This window comes from Lissotriton vulgaris, chromosome 9, assembly GCF_964263255.1.
Source record: "Lissotriton vulgaris chromosome 9, aLisVul1.2, whole genome shotgun sequence".
NCBI lineage: Eukaryota > Metazoa > Chordata > Amphibia > Caudata > Salamandridae > Lissotriton > Lissotriton vulgaris.
Window position 1 is genome coordinate 632164631 of NC_141697.1, and position 16210 is coordinate 632180840.

General features: G+C 49.0%; 1 protein-coding gene across 1 annotated transcript in view; it reads left to right on the forward strand.

Annotated features, from left to right (window-relative positions):
- SART1 (spliceosome associated factor 1, recruiter of U4/U6.U5 tri-snRNP) overlaps positions 1–14202 on the forward strand; it is a 598340-nt gene extending 584138 nt beyond the window's left edge. The window contains exon 20 of the mRNA XM_086938291.1: positions 13522–14202. Coding sequence (XP_086794417.1) covers positions 13522–13540 — 19 coding nt within the window. The 3' untranslated portion in view covers positions 13541–14202. The remainder of the gene's footprint in view (positions 1–13521) is intronic.
- The last annotated feature ends 2008 nt before the right edge of the window (positions 14203–16210 follow it).

Genomic DNA, 16210 nt, shown 5'->3' on the forward strand with positions numbered 1-16210 from the left:
AAGGTGGTACAAGTTCATCTTTCAACAGTGGGGTGAGCCTTGGTTAGATCTATTCGCCACCGAAGACAACGCACAATATCAGCAATTCTGCGCTTTGGAATTTCTAAGGCAGAAATCGTAGCGAGTGGAGTTGCGGTCTTCTATATGCCTTTCCGCCTATACCACTTTTGCCCAGAGTGCTGAAGAAGATGAAGCGTGACCGGGCAAAAGTTATTCTGTGGCTCCAGATTGGGCACGCAGAGTCTGGTATCTCGAGATGCTCAACTTGGCCATCGATCCTCCGATCCAACTGACTCTTCTGCAGTCTCTTCTGTCGCAGCAGCAGGGAATGGTCCTCCACCGAACCTGTTATCATTTTTGTATTGTATTTGTGTTATTGTGATTATACATTGCCTAGGAATTATATTTTCCATTGTGTGCTCCACCCAAACCTGTCCAGCCTCCACCTCTGTGTTGTAATCTTGGCAGCCAGGCATCCTTCCACTAAGACAGTATACACCTACATATGGAATACATTTGTGGCATGGTGCACAGCATAGGATGTGGATCCCCTTTCTGCCTCTCTTTCTGAGGTTCTTGTGTCCCTCCTATCTTTGGCCCAGCAGGGCTCTGCTCTGGCACTCTTAAGGGTTACCTCTCGGCCATTTCACACTTCCGCTGGCTCCCTGATCAGCCTTCTCTTTTCAATTCCCCTGTTGTAAATAGATTTCCAGTGGAACTTGAACTTAGTTCTTGCATATCTTGTGTGCTCCCTTTGAGCTACTGCATAACTGTCCACTTCTCACTTTTAAAACTGCTTTTCTGGTAGCCATCACCTCTGCGCGCAGGGTGAGTGAACTACAAGCTCAGTCTTCCAAGCCTCCCTTTCTAGCTGTCCATCCGGACAAGATCGTCCTTAGAACCAGACCCTCCTTTCTTCCCAAGGTGGTTACTTCTTTCCACATTGGCCAAACCATCACCTTTCCCACCTTCTTCCCACCTCCGCATCCTTCAAAAGAGGAAGAGAGGCTCCACCGTCTGGATCCAAAATGTGCGCTTTCTTTCTACTTGGATCGTACCAAACAATTCCAGGTGGACGACCAGCTCTTTGTTGGTTATGTGGGCGCTAAGAAAGGTCGGGCCGTGCACAAACAGACCATTTCCAGGTGGGTTGCTCTGTGCATCAACGCCTGCTAATCTTTGGCTAAGAAGGAGCCTCCAGTAGGGCTGCGCACTCATTCCACCAGGGCGACGGCAGCTACTACTGCTTTGGGACGAGGAGTTCCCTTAAATGACATCGGTCAGGCAGCTATGTGGGCATTGCTGGACACATTTACGAGACACTACTCCTGGACAGCCAAGTCTGGAGAGACCGCTTCTTTGGCCGTTCTGTTTTCCAGGACTTTCTGCTGTGAACTTGGTTCACAGACCCACCTCCGTGGTTGGTATTGCTGGGGTATCTATTCTAAGGTAAGGAATCTAACCAACTGTTTCTTTTAGATGAACAAGTTACTTACCTTCGGTAACGATAGATCTGTAAGAAACATAGGTTAATTATAGATTCCTTACCGCCCCACCCATCCTCTCCGGTCTGCGAACTGACTTCTAGGGTTAAGGATATCCTTTCAGGACCCTAGTTTTGTGCACCAGTGGTCACCGTCTTGCATGGCTCTGCGCTTCTGGCATGAAAAGTCGTGTACAGAACTGATGTCCACGCACGGGGAGTCAACCGACGCCACCTTCTGACGCGCAGGGTTACTGCTGACTAAAAACTTTCCAGATCCAGTCTGATGCCTGAGGGTAATTCTAAGGTAAGGAATCTATAACTAACCTATATTTCTTACAGATATATCGTTACCAAAGGTAAGTAACCTGTTCTTTGTTAATTTATGGAATCGAGAGGTCGTCAACTATGTTACTGTTGGCGAATTCTCTACCCTATGTTTGTTAATTGATTTGTAGAGCCCATGGCTGCCCCAGCAACGGGTGTCCCGGTGCTGGTTCCAGAGACAGATTTTAGAAGAGAAGATAGAAATGGGATTAGACCGGAAAGAGCCAGGTCTTCACAGCCTTTCTGAAGGCCCATGATTCTGAATGTTCCTGATGGTCACCGGGTGGGGGGTGTTCCAAAGGGCTGACTCCCATCGCACGAAACGAGTGCCCTCTTGCTCTTCTGACTGGAGGAATGCATGCCAGGTGAAGGTCCGCCAAGCGCAACTCACAGCGTAGGACATATGGAGATAGTAAGTTGAACAAAATAGGGGGTGCTTGGAAGGTAAGGATTTTGTGAGCATTGCACGAAGTATTGAAGTGGATTCTCTTGTCCACTATGCTGGTTGTCCCTCAGGGTAAGCTAATAGGTCCAGCCTGGCCCCACAATGGCTCCACGTCCCATACCGATGCCTGATTCTACAGTGATGTCACCAACGGCACTTGATGATCCTGTGGTCCATTCCAACTCCCGAGAGGACACATAGGGGACTCTGTCGCAACCTGGGCAACCTTTTTGCCCTGACATAAGAGAAATTGATGTGAAGTCCGAGTACGGGGTCTTTCACTTGGCTGACAACAGTGACTAATGTTTCCCAAAGAGAACTTGGATGAGGAATTTAGTGACACCAGTGGGCTAGACACCTCTCCTAACACCAATTTAGTCACTCTTTCTGGCCTGGCCACAGAGAAGAGCGCATCTTTTGAAATGGTGATCAGACGGGTTGCTGACACCCTTGACTTCCAGCTTCCGATGGTTGAAGTGCAAACTAACTTATTGACAGTGGTCTTCCATCAGGATAAACTATCTCAGAACCCATGCTTCCATTTAAGGGGGCCCTTATGATGCCCGCCTGGAGTGCTGGTAAAAGCCCTCTTCGAGGTCCCAGTAAAATACCAAGTGGCACGCTGTCATCGATTGGCTCCGGGAGACCACTCATTTTTGACACTGCATTCCACTCCCGAAAGTTTGGTGGTGCAGGCATCCTCAGCAAGAGTCAATTCAGGGTCCTTCCCCACTGCCCCTCCGGGCAGAGTCAAAGACGGTGGACATGCTTGGCAAAATTATTTTTTCCTCCACCAGCTTGGCCCTGTGATAGGTCAGTACAACTTGCCTTATGGGCTGTTATTGCCACACACTGTGCCATTTGATGATACAGGGGCTCTCCATGGTTCCTGACGTAGTCCGAGCTACTCTTACCAAGGGCATGGCCAGGATGCGGTTAAATTCACCATACAATGTGTATTGAACATCACTGTCTCCACTGGAAGGGCATTGGGGTCTACAGTGGTCCTCAGGCCCCACCTTTGGCTACAATCGACTTACTTTTCTGGGGATATCCAATCAAGCTTAGTGGACATACCTTTCGTTGGTTCGCATGTGTTGAGTGACAAGGCTGATGCAGCACTGGACAACAGACTCGCTGCTCAGTCCTTGGAATTGGCCACTGCTCGGAGCAAGCATCACCCCTCCTTTTGTTCCTCATATAACTACGGTAAGGGATTTCAGCTTTGCCAGCAACACCCGTGCATAAGGCCTGCAAGGGCCCCAGACTTTTTGTGACCAAGGTAGAGGCACTCACATGCCACGTGGAAAGCAAGTGCATACTCCTACCCAGTTCTCCACCCCTCCAGCTACCACCCCTGCATAACCTCTTTAGGCGCCCTCCTCAATGCACAGCAATCAAGCAGGATACAGCACTTTCTGCCTGCACTGCAAGTGGTCACCTTGGACGAGTTGGTGCTGCAGATTGTGCAATGAAGTTACACACTTTTGTTTTTTTAAGACACCACCACTAATGCCACTGTTTGTACAACAGTTGTTGGAGGATAATCGGCCCTTCTTGGACTATGGAATGTAGGCACTTTTGGCCATAGAAACTATCAAGAGGGTTCTGACACCAGAAGTAGGCGGTGGACAAGCTGCTACTTTCGAGTGCTGAAATAGAATGGATATATCCATCCTTTTCTGGATCTTTCCCTTTTCAGCACCTTTCTAAGGAAGGACCGATGCAAGATGCCCACCTTTGCCCAGGTCTTGTCTGTCCGGACCCTGGAGACTGGATAGTAGCATTGGACCTGAAGGTCACTTATTTCCATATCAGCGTCCTACAGGCCCATAAGTGTAATCTCCGGTTCACGGTGAGCCCCAAGCCCTTTCACTTTTCTGGGCTCTCATTTGGCCTCGCCAGTGTCCCTCAGGTGGATTGTTGTTCCCCTCAGGAGGTTGGGGATCCCAGTTTTCCCCTACATCGACGATCGGATTTTGAATGGGGGCTTGTTTCGCCATCCATCTCCATAGTGTGGCAAACCTTATTCATTTGTTGGGGTTCTCTGTCAACATGACAGTCACATATATCTCCTTCTCAAACACTCCCTTTCATTTGAACTATTCTGGACACAGTACAGTTTTGCACCTTCCCTCCTGTGCGGAGGACATTCAGGCCATTATTCCAATGTTTCAGCCTCAAGCCTGGATTTCAGTGAGATTTACTCTGAGGGTGATGGCTTTTATGGCCTTCTGCATCTGATGGCCTTCTGCATTGTGCTGGTAAAATGCAACAGATGGCATATGCAGGCTCTGCAGTGGGAGAGGTCAATTGGATCTCTCTGACCGAGTCCAGATGTTGGAGGAGACTGCGAGAGACCTGCAGTGGTGACCACTGAACTGCGATCCGGTCAGCACCAGATCTCTCTCCTTTCCCCTCCATGAGTTAAGAGCAGTGACAGATGCATCACTTCTGAAGTGGAGTGGCCTTCTGGAAGAGGTAAAGATAAGAGGGCCCTGGTCTCTTGTGTAAAGCTTCCTCCACAACAACTTTGAGTAGAAAGCCTTATTACTATCAATCAAAGGGAGGCTGACTCAGTTGTTCTGTAGTAAGGTATCTCTGTGTATAGTCATAATCTAGTGAATAGTCCCGCCCATGTGCGTGGACCCCGGAGCAATCAAAAATAATCTCTTAACCCCTTCGGGGCTGATGACGAGCTGGGCTTGTCATGGCGTAGCCTCCTCGCACGCTGATGACGAGCCCAGCTCGTCACGTAACATGCGATTTAGAAAAACTCAGCCTGCGAGCGGAATTCCGCTCTCACGCATGTGGTTAAGCGGTCTTCATTGCAGTCCTGTATAGACACTTAGGAGAAAATTAAAGACAATAATGCAGCCTGTACCTACAAGGCTACACTGTCCAGTACTTCAGCTAGAAATGCCAAGGACGTAACCTCAAAACACATTAAACACAATCTGTCAAGTTTCACCCATAGAAAAACTTTCCTCCCCTCACCAAATCCTTAGAATGATAGATAGGAAAGTAGGGACAGACAAGCCTCCATAGGCTGCCATTATGTGTCTGGAAAAGGGATACTGTGCCTTTAAGGAACTCTCTGGAGACCCTCTGTATCACAGCATGCTCAGCCCCTTACTTTTGCTTTCAGTTCTTTTTTCCGGCTCCTGCTAGCAGGACCCTGGAGCATTGAGCTCTCCCTTTTTTTAGCTTTTTTTGTCTAAAAATTGCACTTTTAAAGTGTTAGCGTGTTCACTCAACGTCTTTTTGCCTTTTCTCATCTTTGCTGGAGTTTCTCTGGTGTTTGGAGTGTTTTTTTCATCAAATATGCCTGCCTTATTTAATAAATGCCCTGAGTGCTCTAGGAAAAAGGCAAAATCAGATCCTCAAATGGTGTGCATACTGTCTGCCTTCTTCTCATGTTCCTGAGGAGTGTGATATGTCTGCAGTTCCCTAAAAGAACCCTGAAGGACAGGGCGAAGACCAGGCTCCAAGGCCTGGAGCAGAGAAGGCAGCAAGGACAAGGTGGGTCTGGGCATGAAGGGGCTCCTTCCTCTGCCCGTGTGCAGGCCTCTGGGGGGCTCCCCAGTAAGGAAAAGGCCAAAAAACGCCACCGGTCTACGTCGATGGCCTCGACGTCGAAAGGAATGACCACAGTCTGTTACCCGTCTCCCCAGGGCTCTGGGTCGAAGCGCCGTCGACGTTCGACGCTGAGGGGACTGACGTCGAGATCTCCGACAAGGTCGACGTCAAGGACTGACTCGTCGTCGAGCCATTATCAAGACACCGGCGCTCGCCGTCAAGGTGACACCGCCGGTCACCATCGATTCGTAAGTCAGCGGCGTCGAGACGAAGATCAGCGTCGAGACGTAGGTCGTCGACGCCGAGGAGATCGCCGTTGTCGAGAAGACAATCGCTGTTGAGGCATCGACCGTCTACGTTGAAACGACGGCCATCGACGCCGAGCAGACGCTCGTAGACGTCGAGTCGACGTCGAGACGACGTTCGTCAATGTCAAGGCGACGTTAGTCGACGTCAAGGAAACGCTCATCGACGTCGAAGGGAAGGAGGAAGCCTAGGCGTTCTAGGACCAAGACGGAGTCTTCGGTTCAGCGACCACACAGTCGCGGCGGCGCGGTCGCTCGTCTACGAGGGGTTGGGCCTCAAGATCGCCCCCCCTCTGGGCAGAACAAGAAGAAGAAAAGGAGAGTGGGACAGTCTCCGGGCTCGGGGTACTCTCAAGTCTACTCACCCTCCAAACCCAGGTCTCCTACACCTTCTCCTCGGCGTACCCCGACTCCTCCTCCACAACCTCCTACTTCTCCACCTCCTCCGGTTCCTCCTCACCGTCCTCCTCCACCGGCTCCTCCAAGGTCGGCCTCGCTACCTCTGTTGCCGTTGCCGCCTACGGGACCTCCACAACCTAGGCTCCCGGTTTGGCCTCCACAGCGCCCTCCTGTCCGGCCCGCGGAACGTCCAAAGCCGCAGAGGTCGAGGTCTCGCTCACGGAGAGATAGGTCGCCGTCGCTCGTTTCCGAGGTCCAGACAGCGCCTTAGGAGGGACAGGTCTAGATCCCGCCACACGGATGCGTCCAGTGCCAGGGACTTCTCGCCGACCCTATCGAACTCCCCTCGGATTAGGGTGTCCCTGATAGACGACATTGTCTCCTTCCAGGAGGTGTTGCTGCGAGGTGCGGCGAAGCTGGGCATCACACTCACGGTGCCCACGCCCTCGACGTCCGTCATCTTCGAGACCCTGCACAAGAAACAGTTGTCTCGCCCCTTGTTTTCGTTGGTGCCTCGGCTGGTGGAACCCGCCTCAGAGCTCTCCCTCACCCCAGCTGCTACGAAATCAGCGCCTTCCAGGCTGCATAAGAAGTATCGGGCCCCTGACTCGGATCCTGCGTTTCTTCGCCTGGACCCTGCACCGGGTTTAGTGATTGTGACGGCGGCGAGGAAGCCACCGTCAACACCCCGTCATCGACAATGCCTCCTGACAAGGAGAGCTGCTGGATGGATTTGGCAGGCAGGAAGGTCTGCGGGACGGCATCCACGTCTATGAAGGCCACAAGTGCCTCAGCCCTGTTGGGACGTTATGATTGGTCCCTTTGGGAGTCCCTTACACGGTTCGTGGAACTCCTTCCCCAGGAGAACAGGGAGGATTTCCAAGAAATCCTTAATGAAGGACTGATGGTCTCCAACCAGGTTATCAGTTAAGCTGCGGATTCCTCCCTCCTGGCAGCGCATGGATACTGCCATGGGGTCAACCTGAGGCGCCACGCCTGGCTGCGTTTGACGTCCTTGAAGCCCGAGGCGCAGCAGAGGGTTGCCAATCTACCCTTCTTGGGTGAGACCCTCTTTGGAAAACACGCGTACGAGGAGATGGCTCGCATGAAGGCGGAGGTGGAGACATTGACGGCTGTCGGATTGGAGAAGCCGAAGGAACAGAAGAAGACCTTCTGCTCGTTCCAAAGACGGTACGGGCGCAAGGTAGAGGGCAAGGTCGGCAGGCTGGGCAGCAACAACAACCGAAGCAGCAGCAGTTCCAGCGGCGCCCGTTCCAAAAGCACCAGAGGGGCCGTGGTGGTCAGCAGACCTCATCCGCGACCAAAGGCCTGGCTGGGTCTAGACCCTGAGGTGCTTCTTCCCCCTCATCCGTTACCCGCTCCGGTGGGGGGAAGCATCCAACATTACCTGGCAGAGTGGAGAAACATTACTCAAGACAAGTGGGTGCTGAATATTGTTTGCAATGGATACAGTCTTCAGTTCACCAGTCCGCCTCCAGCGATCCCACTGGTCAGCTCGCAGTTCTGGCTGCGCGAGTTCCAGGCGGAGGCCGATACCCTGTTAAGAAAAAGGGTGATAGACGTCCCTCTGTCTCAAAGGGGAAAGGGCCTTTACTCCCGCTTCTTCGTAGTCCAGAAAAAGGACAAGAACGAGTTCAGACCCATTCTGGATTTGCGACAAGCAAACAAGTGGATTCGCAGGGAAAAGTTTCGAATGCTGTCTTTGCTCCAGGATTATCCTCAGCTGCAGAGAGGAGACTGGCTGTGTGCGATAGATCTGCAAGATGCGTACTTCCATGTGCCCATTGCACGGAAACATCGGAAGTTCCTGCGCTTCCTCGTCGGCGCCAATCACTATCAGTACACCGTACTACCGTTTGGACTGAAGTCTGCACCCAGGATTTTTTCGAAATGCATGGCTGTGGGAGCAGCGCACCTGCGAAAAAATAAGGTGTTTGTATACCTGGAAGACTGGTTGATCAAAGCCTCCACCTTCCAGGAAGCACAGTTGCACTTCAACAGGACGGCCGTCCTGTTGAACAGTCTGGGGTTGCACATGAATCTGTCCAAGTCTGTCCCGATTCCTGTGGAGTGCCTGCAGTACTTGGGAGCCTCCATCAATACGCTGTTGGCAAGCGTGTCTCCTTCAGAGGAGAGACGCTTATGCATCCTTCGGAAGGCTCCGGCTCTCATAGCTGCTCCATCTACAACAGTGAGGACGGTGTCTTCTCTACTGGGATCGATGGCCTCTTGTGTCTTCCTCACTCCGCACGCGTGCCTACACATGAGGCTGCTACAGGAATGTTTGGAGGACCAGTGGGACCAGAGGAAAGGGTGTTGGGACGACCAGATTCAGTAGTCTCTTCATGTCCAACAATCCCTGAGATGGTGGTGCTCGGCAGAGAATCTCCTCAGAGGGGTTCCTTTCCACAAGGACATCCCGACTCAGACTGTCGTGACGGATGCGTCTCTCCTGAGCTGGGGAGCGCATTCAGATCATCTACAGATCCACGGAATGTGGTCTCCGGCGGAGTCCACGTATCACATCAATTTCCTGGAACTCAGAGCGGTTCACTTGGCACTGAAGGCTTTTCATCAGTCCTTCCAGACCAACTCCTTGCTTGTGCAGACGGACAATACGACCACGATGTATTACCTCAACAATCAGGGGGGTTTAAGATCGCGCACACTGTCACAGGAGGCGCAGTCGATCTGGCTCTGGCTTCTAGCAGAGGACTGACTATAATGGCGACTCATCTGCCCGGTGTGCAGAATGTTCAGGCGGATGCCCTCAGCAGGTTGCTTCAAGAAAACCACGAATGGGTCATAAACAACGAGGTGCTCGATGACATCTTCGCCATGTTGGGCACTCCAGGCGTGGATCTGTTCGCCTCCGCCAAAAACAGCAAATGCTGCTACTTCGCCTCGAGGTATTACCAACTGGGGACCCTGGGGAACGCGTTATGGATCAGCTGGTCGAACAGCTTTTTGTACGCTTTTCCACCCATTCCCCTGATTCCGGCGGTGCTCATCAAGCTGGCCCAGTCCCGAGCGCGGATGATTCTCATTGCTCCGGAATGGCCCATGCAGTGGTGGTTCATGGACCTGCTTCACTGGTCAATCCTGACTCATGGGCGGCTGCCGTGTCGGCCGGACCTTCTCACGAAGTTCGGGGGGCAGATGGTGCACCCCAACCTCTCGTCTTTGAGTTTGGCGGCATGGCTCCTGAGATAGTGCAATATGGCCACTTGAATCTTCCTGAGGATTGCAATGACATATTGAAGCAGGCTAAGAGGCCATCTACGAGGACCTCTTATGCTTACAAATGGAAGAGATTCTGCATCTGGTGCATGTCTAAGAACTATGATCCAACGACCTGCAAGGAGGATGTTATCCTTCCGTACCTTCTGCATCTAGCTCAGTCTGGCCTTAATTAACATTCCATTAAAGTTCATCTGACTGCATTGACTGCTTACAGGAAATGCCCTTCACAGACCTCCTTCTTTCAGATTCCTGTGATTAGGGTTTTTTGGAAGGGTTGAAGGTGTTCCCTCCTGTTCGGCTTCCTTCGCCTTCATGGGAGCTGAATGATGTGCTGTCCAGGCTGATGAAGGAACCCTTTGAGCCTATCCATAAGGCTTCACTGCAGCACCTGTCCTTGAAGGCGGCGTTCCTCGTGGCCATTACATCTGCCTGCAGGGTGAGTGAAATTCAGGCATTGTGTTGCCAGGAACCTTATACTGTATTTCATGCTGCTAAGGTTGTTATACGTACTCACCCGAAGTTCCTTCCCAATGTGATTTCTGATTTTCATGTTAATCAGACTATAACTTTGCCAACATTTTTCCTGAATCCTTCCACTCCAGCGGAACGGTCTCTACATTCCCTGGATGTCAGAAGGGTGTTGAAATTCTATCTGGATAAGACCAAGGATATTCGTAGGTCCGACAAGCTGTTTGTCAACTATGGGTCGGTTAGGACTGGTCTGGCTACTTTGAAGCAGTCCATCTCTAGGTGGATTGTGTCATGTATCCAGCTCTGTTATCAGAAAGCGAATAAGACCTTAGAGGGTAAGCCTAAGGCTCATTCTACCAGGGGCAAAGCAGCTACAACAGCTTTGCTTCTAAATGTTCCCATTGCCGATATCTGCAGGGCGGCCACTTGGAAGTCGGTCCACACCTTTGCTAAGCACTACTGTCTGGACTGGGATGCCAGAGCAGATGCTCAGGTTGGGCAGGCTTCGCTGCAGAATCTGTTCGCACAATAGTGGTGTTGTCTATATTTCTCCACCGCCGGGTTGTTTTTGGATGGGCTTGCCATTCTATTTACTAGATGATGACTATACACAGAGATCCTCTACTACAGAAGGAGTAGTTTCTTTTCTGTAACTCCAGTTCTGTAGTAGGGGTATCTCTGTTATAGTCATAAGCCCCCGCCCTCCTCCCCGATGGAGAAAATGGTACTGTGATGTATACTACAGGCCTTGCTTTATGCACCTTCAAAAAGAACTGAAGGTAAAGGAAGGGGCTGAGCATGCTGGGATACCGAGGGTCTCCAGAGTTCCTTAAAGGCACGGTATCCCTTTTCCAGACACATAATGGCAGCCTATGGAGGCTTGTCTGTCCCTACCTTCCTCTCTATCATTTCAAGGATTTGGTGAGGGGAGGAAAGTTTCTCTATGGGTGAAACTTGACAGATTGTGTTTAATGTGTTTTTGAGGTTATGTCCTTGGAATTTCTAGCTGAAGTACTGGGCAGTGTAGCCTTGTAGGTACAGGCTGCATTATTGTCTTTAATTTTCTCCTAAGTGTCTATGCAGGACTGCAATGAAGACAGCTTAAGAGATTATTTTTGATTGCTCCGGGGTCCACGCACACGGGTGGGACTATTCGCTAGATTAACAGAGATACCCCTACTACAGAACTGGAGTTACAGAAAAGAAACTACTCCTTCACGGACAACAACAACGCCACATAGTACTGCAACATGCAGGGCGAGGTGGAGTTATGCACCCTGTGGAAATGGCTGGAACATCAGGACATCTTCCGGTTCTTACAACACTTAGCAGGATCTCTGAACATCTTGGCAGACAAACTCAGCTGTTGAAGCCTTGCAGACCATGAATTGCTTTTATATCTGGAAGTGGTGCAAGGTCTCAGAAAAGGAAAACCTAGGCTTGATTTCACCACTGCCAAGAAAAAGCAGTGTTGGAGTTTCCCATCAGCAACTCTCCTAGGAGACTCATTCGGCTTACAGTGGAACGTGCGACTCCTGTATGCCTTTCTGCCAATACCAGTCCTGCCCCAGGTCCTAAGAAAGACCAGGACCGATCAGACCCAAGTCATTCTAGTGCCTCCAGACTTGGCACAGAGACATTGGTATCCAGAACTACTGGGTCTGAGCATCTTGCCTTCAATCAAGCTGGCTCTTTGGTAGGATATCCTGTCACAGCAGCAGGGTCGGGTCTACTCCCCCAATCCACGCATACTCCAGCTTCTTGCCTGATGATTGAGCTGCAGTAGCTGAGCGATTTAAACATTCGTTCTGAGGTTGCTTATGTTATTCTGGCAACCAGGCATCCTTCAATGAAGTTTGTATACACCTTCCCTTGAGACAGATTTGTAGCTTGGTGTTGAGACAAGTGCATTGACCACCTTCACACCCATCCGTCTGAGGTGATGCTGTTAGTTTTGTCCTCGATCTGGCAGTGCCTGGCACTGGGTATTGTTAAAGGTTATGGAGGAGGAGAGGCTCCATTGTTTTTATATTTGTTGTACCAAGAATCACCTATTAAATGATCACCTTTTCATTGAATTCACATATGGATTAAATTTCGTATGGAAGTAAATTGTCAGCATGCCGGGTGGAGCCTATATAGTCACTGTGCACATCGCATGACTTTTACGCAGATCAGTCGAGGCCTTCTATTGGAGCACTGAGGTACTGCTCAGGATTTTCTATATCCAGTCTCTACCAGAAATGGCATTACCGACGGTAAGTAACTTGTTCTTAATGCATTTGTGTTTCATGCTTATGAGGCGTACAGTTGAAATTTTAACACCCCTTTCAAATAAAAGGATCCTTAGTGCCCTTTTATTGACATGTTAGCCAGTTTCCACAAGACTGCTATTATGTTTCAGCCTCTTGTTTCCTTTAGAAATGTTAGTTTATCTCTCAGACTGGTGGAGAGGAAGTCTATGCAGGTGTGCTCATCATTCACCGACCCTACTTTGCCCCCTGGCACCTGCCGGATCGCTTTCCATATTTGCTATTGCATTGCCATGACCATTCTTGGGCGGAACCTCTTTCCTTGGGGTTGTTGGGTACGTGGCCTAGGACGTCTCTTCATGGTTTCTCATCCTTCTACCTTGTGTAATTTTGTTAGTCTCTTGGGTACAGTCTTTGGTCAGCTCCAATTTTACTTCCCATCCTGTTAAAGGTGGTTTATAATCTTCAATTTGTTTATAGGATTAAGAACTGGACTAGCAAGTAAGCATGTAACTTGCACAAGTGACTACTATACTGGTAGTCCTAAATTTCCCTTCCTCCAGATGATGCACCTTCTTTTGCTTCTCTATTCTATACAGCCATTAACCATTGTCCGGACTGCATTAGGATAAACGATCTAGATCTTGGCTGGTTGAGTGCAGGGCCCAGGACATTCATTTGCCTGAATGTTACATTTTTCAAGTAGCGTTCATGGCAACAAATAGATTGACTTACATCTTCTTGCAGTCCTTAACTTCCCATGAGTCTCAAGAATAGTGAATTTATGTCCTCAAGCACAACAGTCATTACTGTGAGTAACTTGAATTTGTCATAATCCATGTAACCACCCAGAATGTGATAAATCTATTTTTCTAATAGCGGTCAATTTTCGTAGTACTGTGCTATGACTTCAAGTGTACCAAGCCCAGCCCATCAGCCACATTTCCACTTGTATCTTCCTATCTTAACAAAACGTATACTTTTCTTTTGCAACAGGAACACCATAACAAAATGATTCATTGTGGGAGAGCAGGAGAAGCGGATGGCATCCCTGTGCAGTTGTCCTCTAAGTTTTATCTGATGTGTCTGGATTTGGAACCCAGGAATGCTATTGTTGGATCCAGAACCACCAATGGAGAAAGTTTAAAAGAGGCCATGGGGTTTGTCAGAGACCTTGTTGAAGTGACTGATACATTTTACACAATTTGACCTGTTTTGTGTCATCAAAGATTGCCTTGTGAGCCCAAGTGATTATTGGAACAAAGCTGTCTAAGCATCTCAGGGGTTAAAATATAGAGAGAATTTCCTGGTGTTCCCCATTGCTTAATTTTACTGATTAAAGTGTCCCTCAGAAAGCTGTGCCCTGTTTGAGGCATAGCATCTGCAGGTTCGGGACTGTCCCTGGTCACAAATAGCACCTTAAGGGGTTGTCTGAAATAAGAAAATACCCTCCAGCATTTTTAAGCACTGTCAGCCTTTCATAAAACTATGATGATTTGTAAAAGGTTTTGTCATACTTGGAGGAATAACTCTGTGATCATGTTTTGAGAGGGTATTTCCAAATAGCTGCTTTTCAATCAGTCCCATTCAGTTTGAAATCGGAGGACCATTTCACCATCACACGTTTATTTTTTGTGGAAATAAGTGTTTGTTAATAAAAAGCTGCTTTTTAATGTAGTTTGGTCAATGTCGTTTGTTGTAACTCCCATTGAAAGTTTTTTTTAAGTACCAAATGTTTAGCAATAAGAGTTGAATACTGTCATGTAGACTTTTGTTTCTTTACCTTTCAAGTACAACTTTTGTTGCACATCTCTCTTTACATGTGCTCCAGTTTCTCTTCTACAGCAGCGAGGGAAAACGTGTTCTCCTGACTTAGTGTTAGTGTGTGTATGTATACAAATATGTTCACTGAAAAAAAACAAAGGTTACAGGGATATTATAGTTAGGCTCAGATTTGACTCGTACAAAACCATTGAAATTCAGCAGGTATAGCTAACAGAGCTGACTGTAACTTACATAGCCACATGTACTGCTTATGACCTCGCATATTACACAGACCCTCCAGCTTTTCGCGATTTTGCGATTCCCAAAATAATCACAAAATCAGCTGAAGGGCTCGATGACCGCGAAATTGACCTTTTTGGCCACGAAAAAGGTCTTCGTCAGACAGCAAAAAAGATGGTGACATCGTATTGGCTATACGTACCTACGTCACCACATGGGCGCGTACAGCCGTAATAGCTGCCTGCTTACTCCTCCGGCTTCGATGAGCGTGGCTGCGTGCACTTTAGATGGACTGGTATGTCTCCGAGAAAACTGAGCAATAGCCATTTCTTCATTTGACTGCGCACATATCAAGATTCCCTCAGGACAGAGAGGGTTCTTTCTTCTTCATGAAGCAAGACCCAACACCAACATTCTCACCTAGTATCCCAGTACTCCCAAAACATTCCTGTACCTAACACTCCGCCTTTCATTTCTCTCACCAAAAGCCACTGCGCATCTTCCGTTTTATGACATGATGTCAAAATAGCATTTGCATTGCCGTTTGTCTTGAAAATGACTGCAACGTCATAAGGGAACCGTAGGATCAAAGTAATAATGTATATGGGACATTGAGTGGGTGCTGCCTCCTGCTGAGCCCCCAGCTTCACTGCACCCCAGCAGTGCAAACATCCAGACATTCTGTCCCTGCTTCACTGCCTCTGCCTCAAAGATAGGAAAGTGAGGTCCTCACATATTTCGCCTCCGTTGTGGTGCCACCAATCTATTTATTTTTTCCTAAGCGCTGCGGATCCTGGTTCAGTTTGAGCTGTGGCTGTTTCTTGCTTCAGAAGACGTTACATGGTTAGTGCTGCAGTGACTAAAGGAAACACATGCCCAAGGTGACAGGAGAAAAGCGGGTTACTTTGGATGCAGGCGTTCGTGTAGTTTAACATTTTTCAACTGGCTCAAGAAGAGATTTTCAAAACGCAAACGAGGCTGCCACAAATATGTTTATCTTGCTCCCGAGAGCGTTCGTGAAATACAACACAATAATAATGAAGATTTATTTACAGCTGGACCACAAAGTGGGATTGTAGCTGGCCATTGCACCTTGACTCTAATTTCGCCTTCAGTGCTAAACCATAAATCATCTGATCATGGGCAAACAATTGTATTTTGCCGTACCTAAAACTGCAATGTATGCACTAGAAAACAAATGGTCCCCTGTTAGATGGAGTGAGTACGTCTGCCATTGACGCCTCTCAGAGGGTTTATTGTTACAGAAAGCAGAACTAAAAACAGCACAGCTTCGTCTCATGGAGAAGGATGGGGCAGCATTAGAGCCACGCTCCCACACTGGCACCCTGGGACTACCTGGCACAACTCCTGACGTTCAGCCCTTGTGCCCTGCCACAGCCCCACACTCCCTTCAGAATCTGCCTGCATTATGGTCCGGGGCTTGGATGACAATGGAGGAATTTTAAAGGAGAAACACTGAAATACTTCAGCTTTACCCAGGAGTCTCTGGGCTGCATGTGATTGTAATATAAAACACGTTTCCCCCGAACCCATTCCTTCCTTACCCGTCAAACAGGAGGCAGGAGAAATTCAAAATAAAAAAAAACGGGCGCCGTGACTAAATGTAAAGCTCAGCGCCAGTGCATATTCAAGTTATATGCATGGCGGCCCTTGAAGCGGA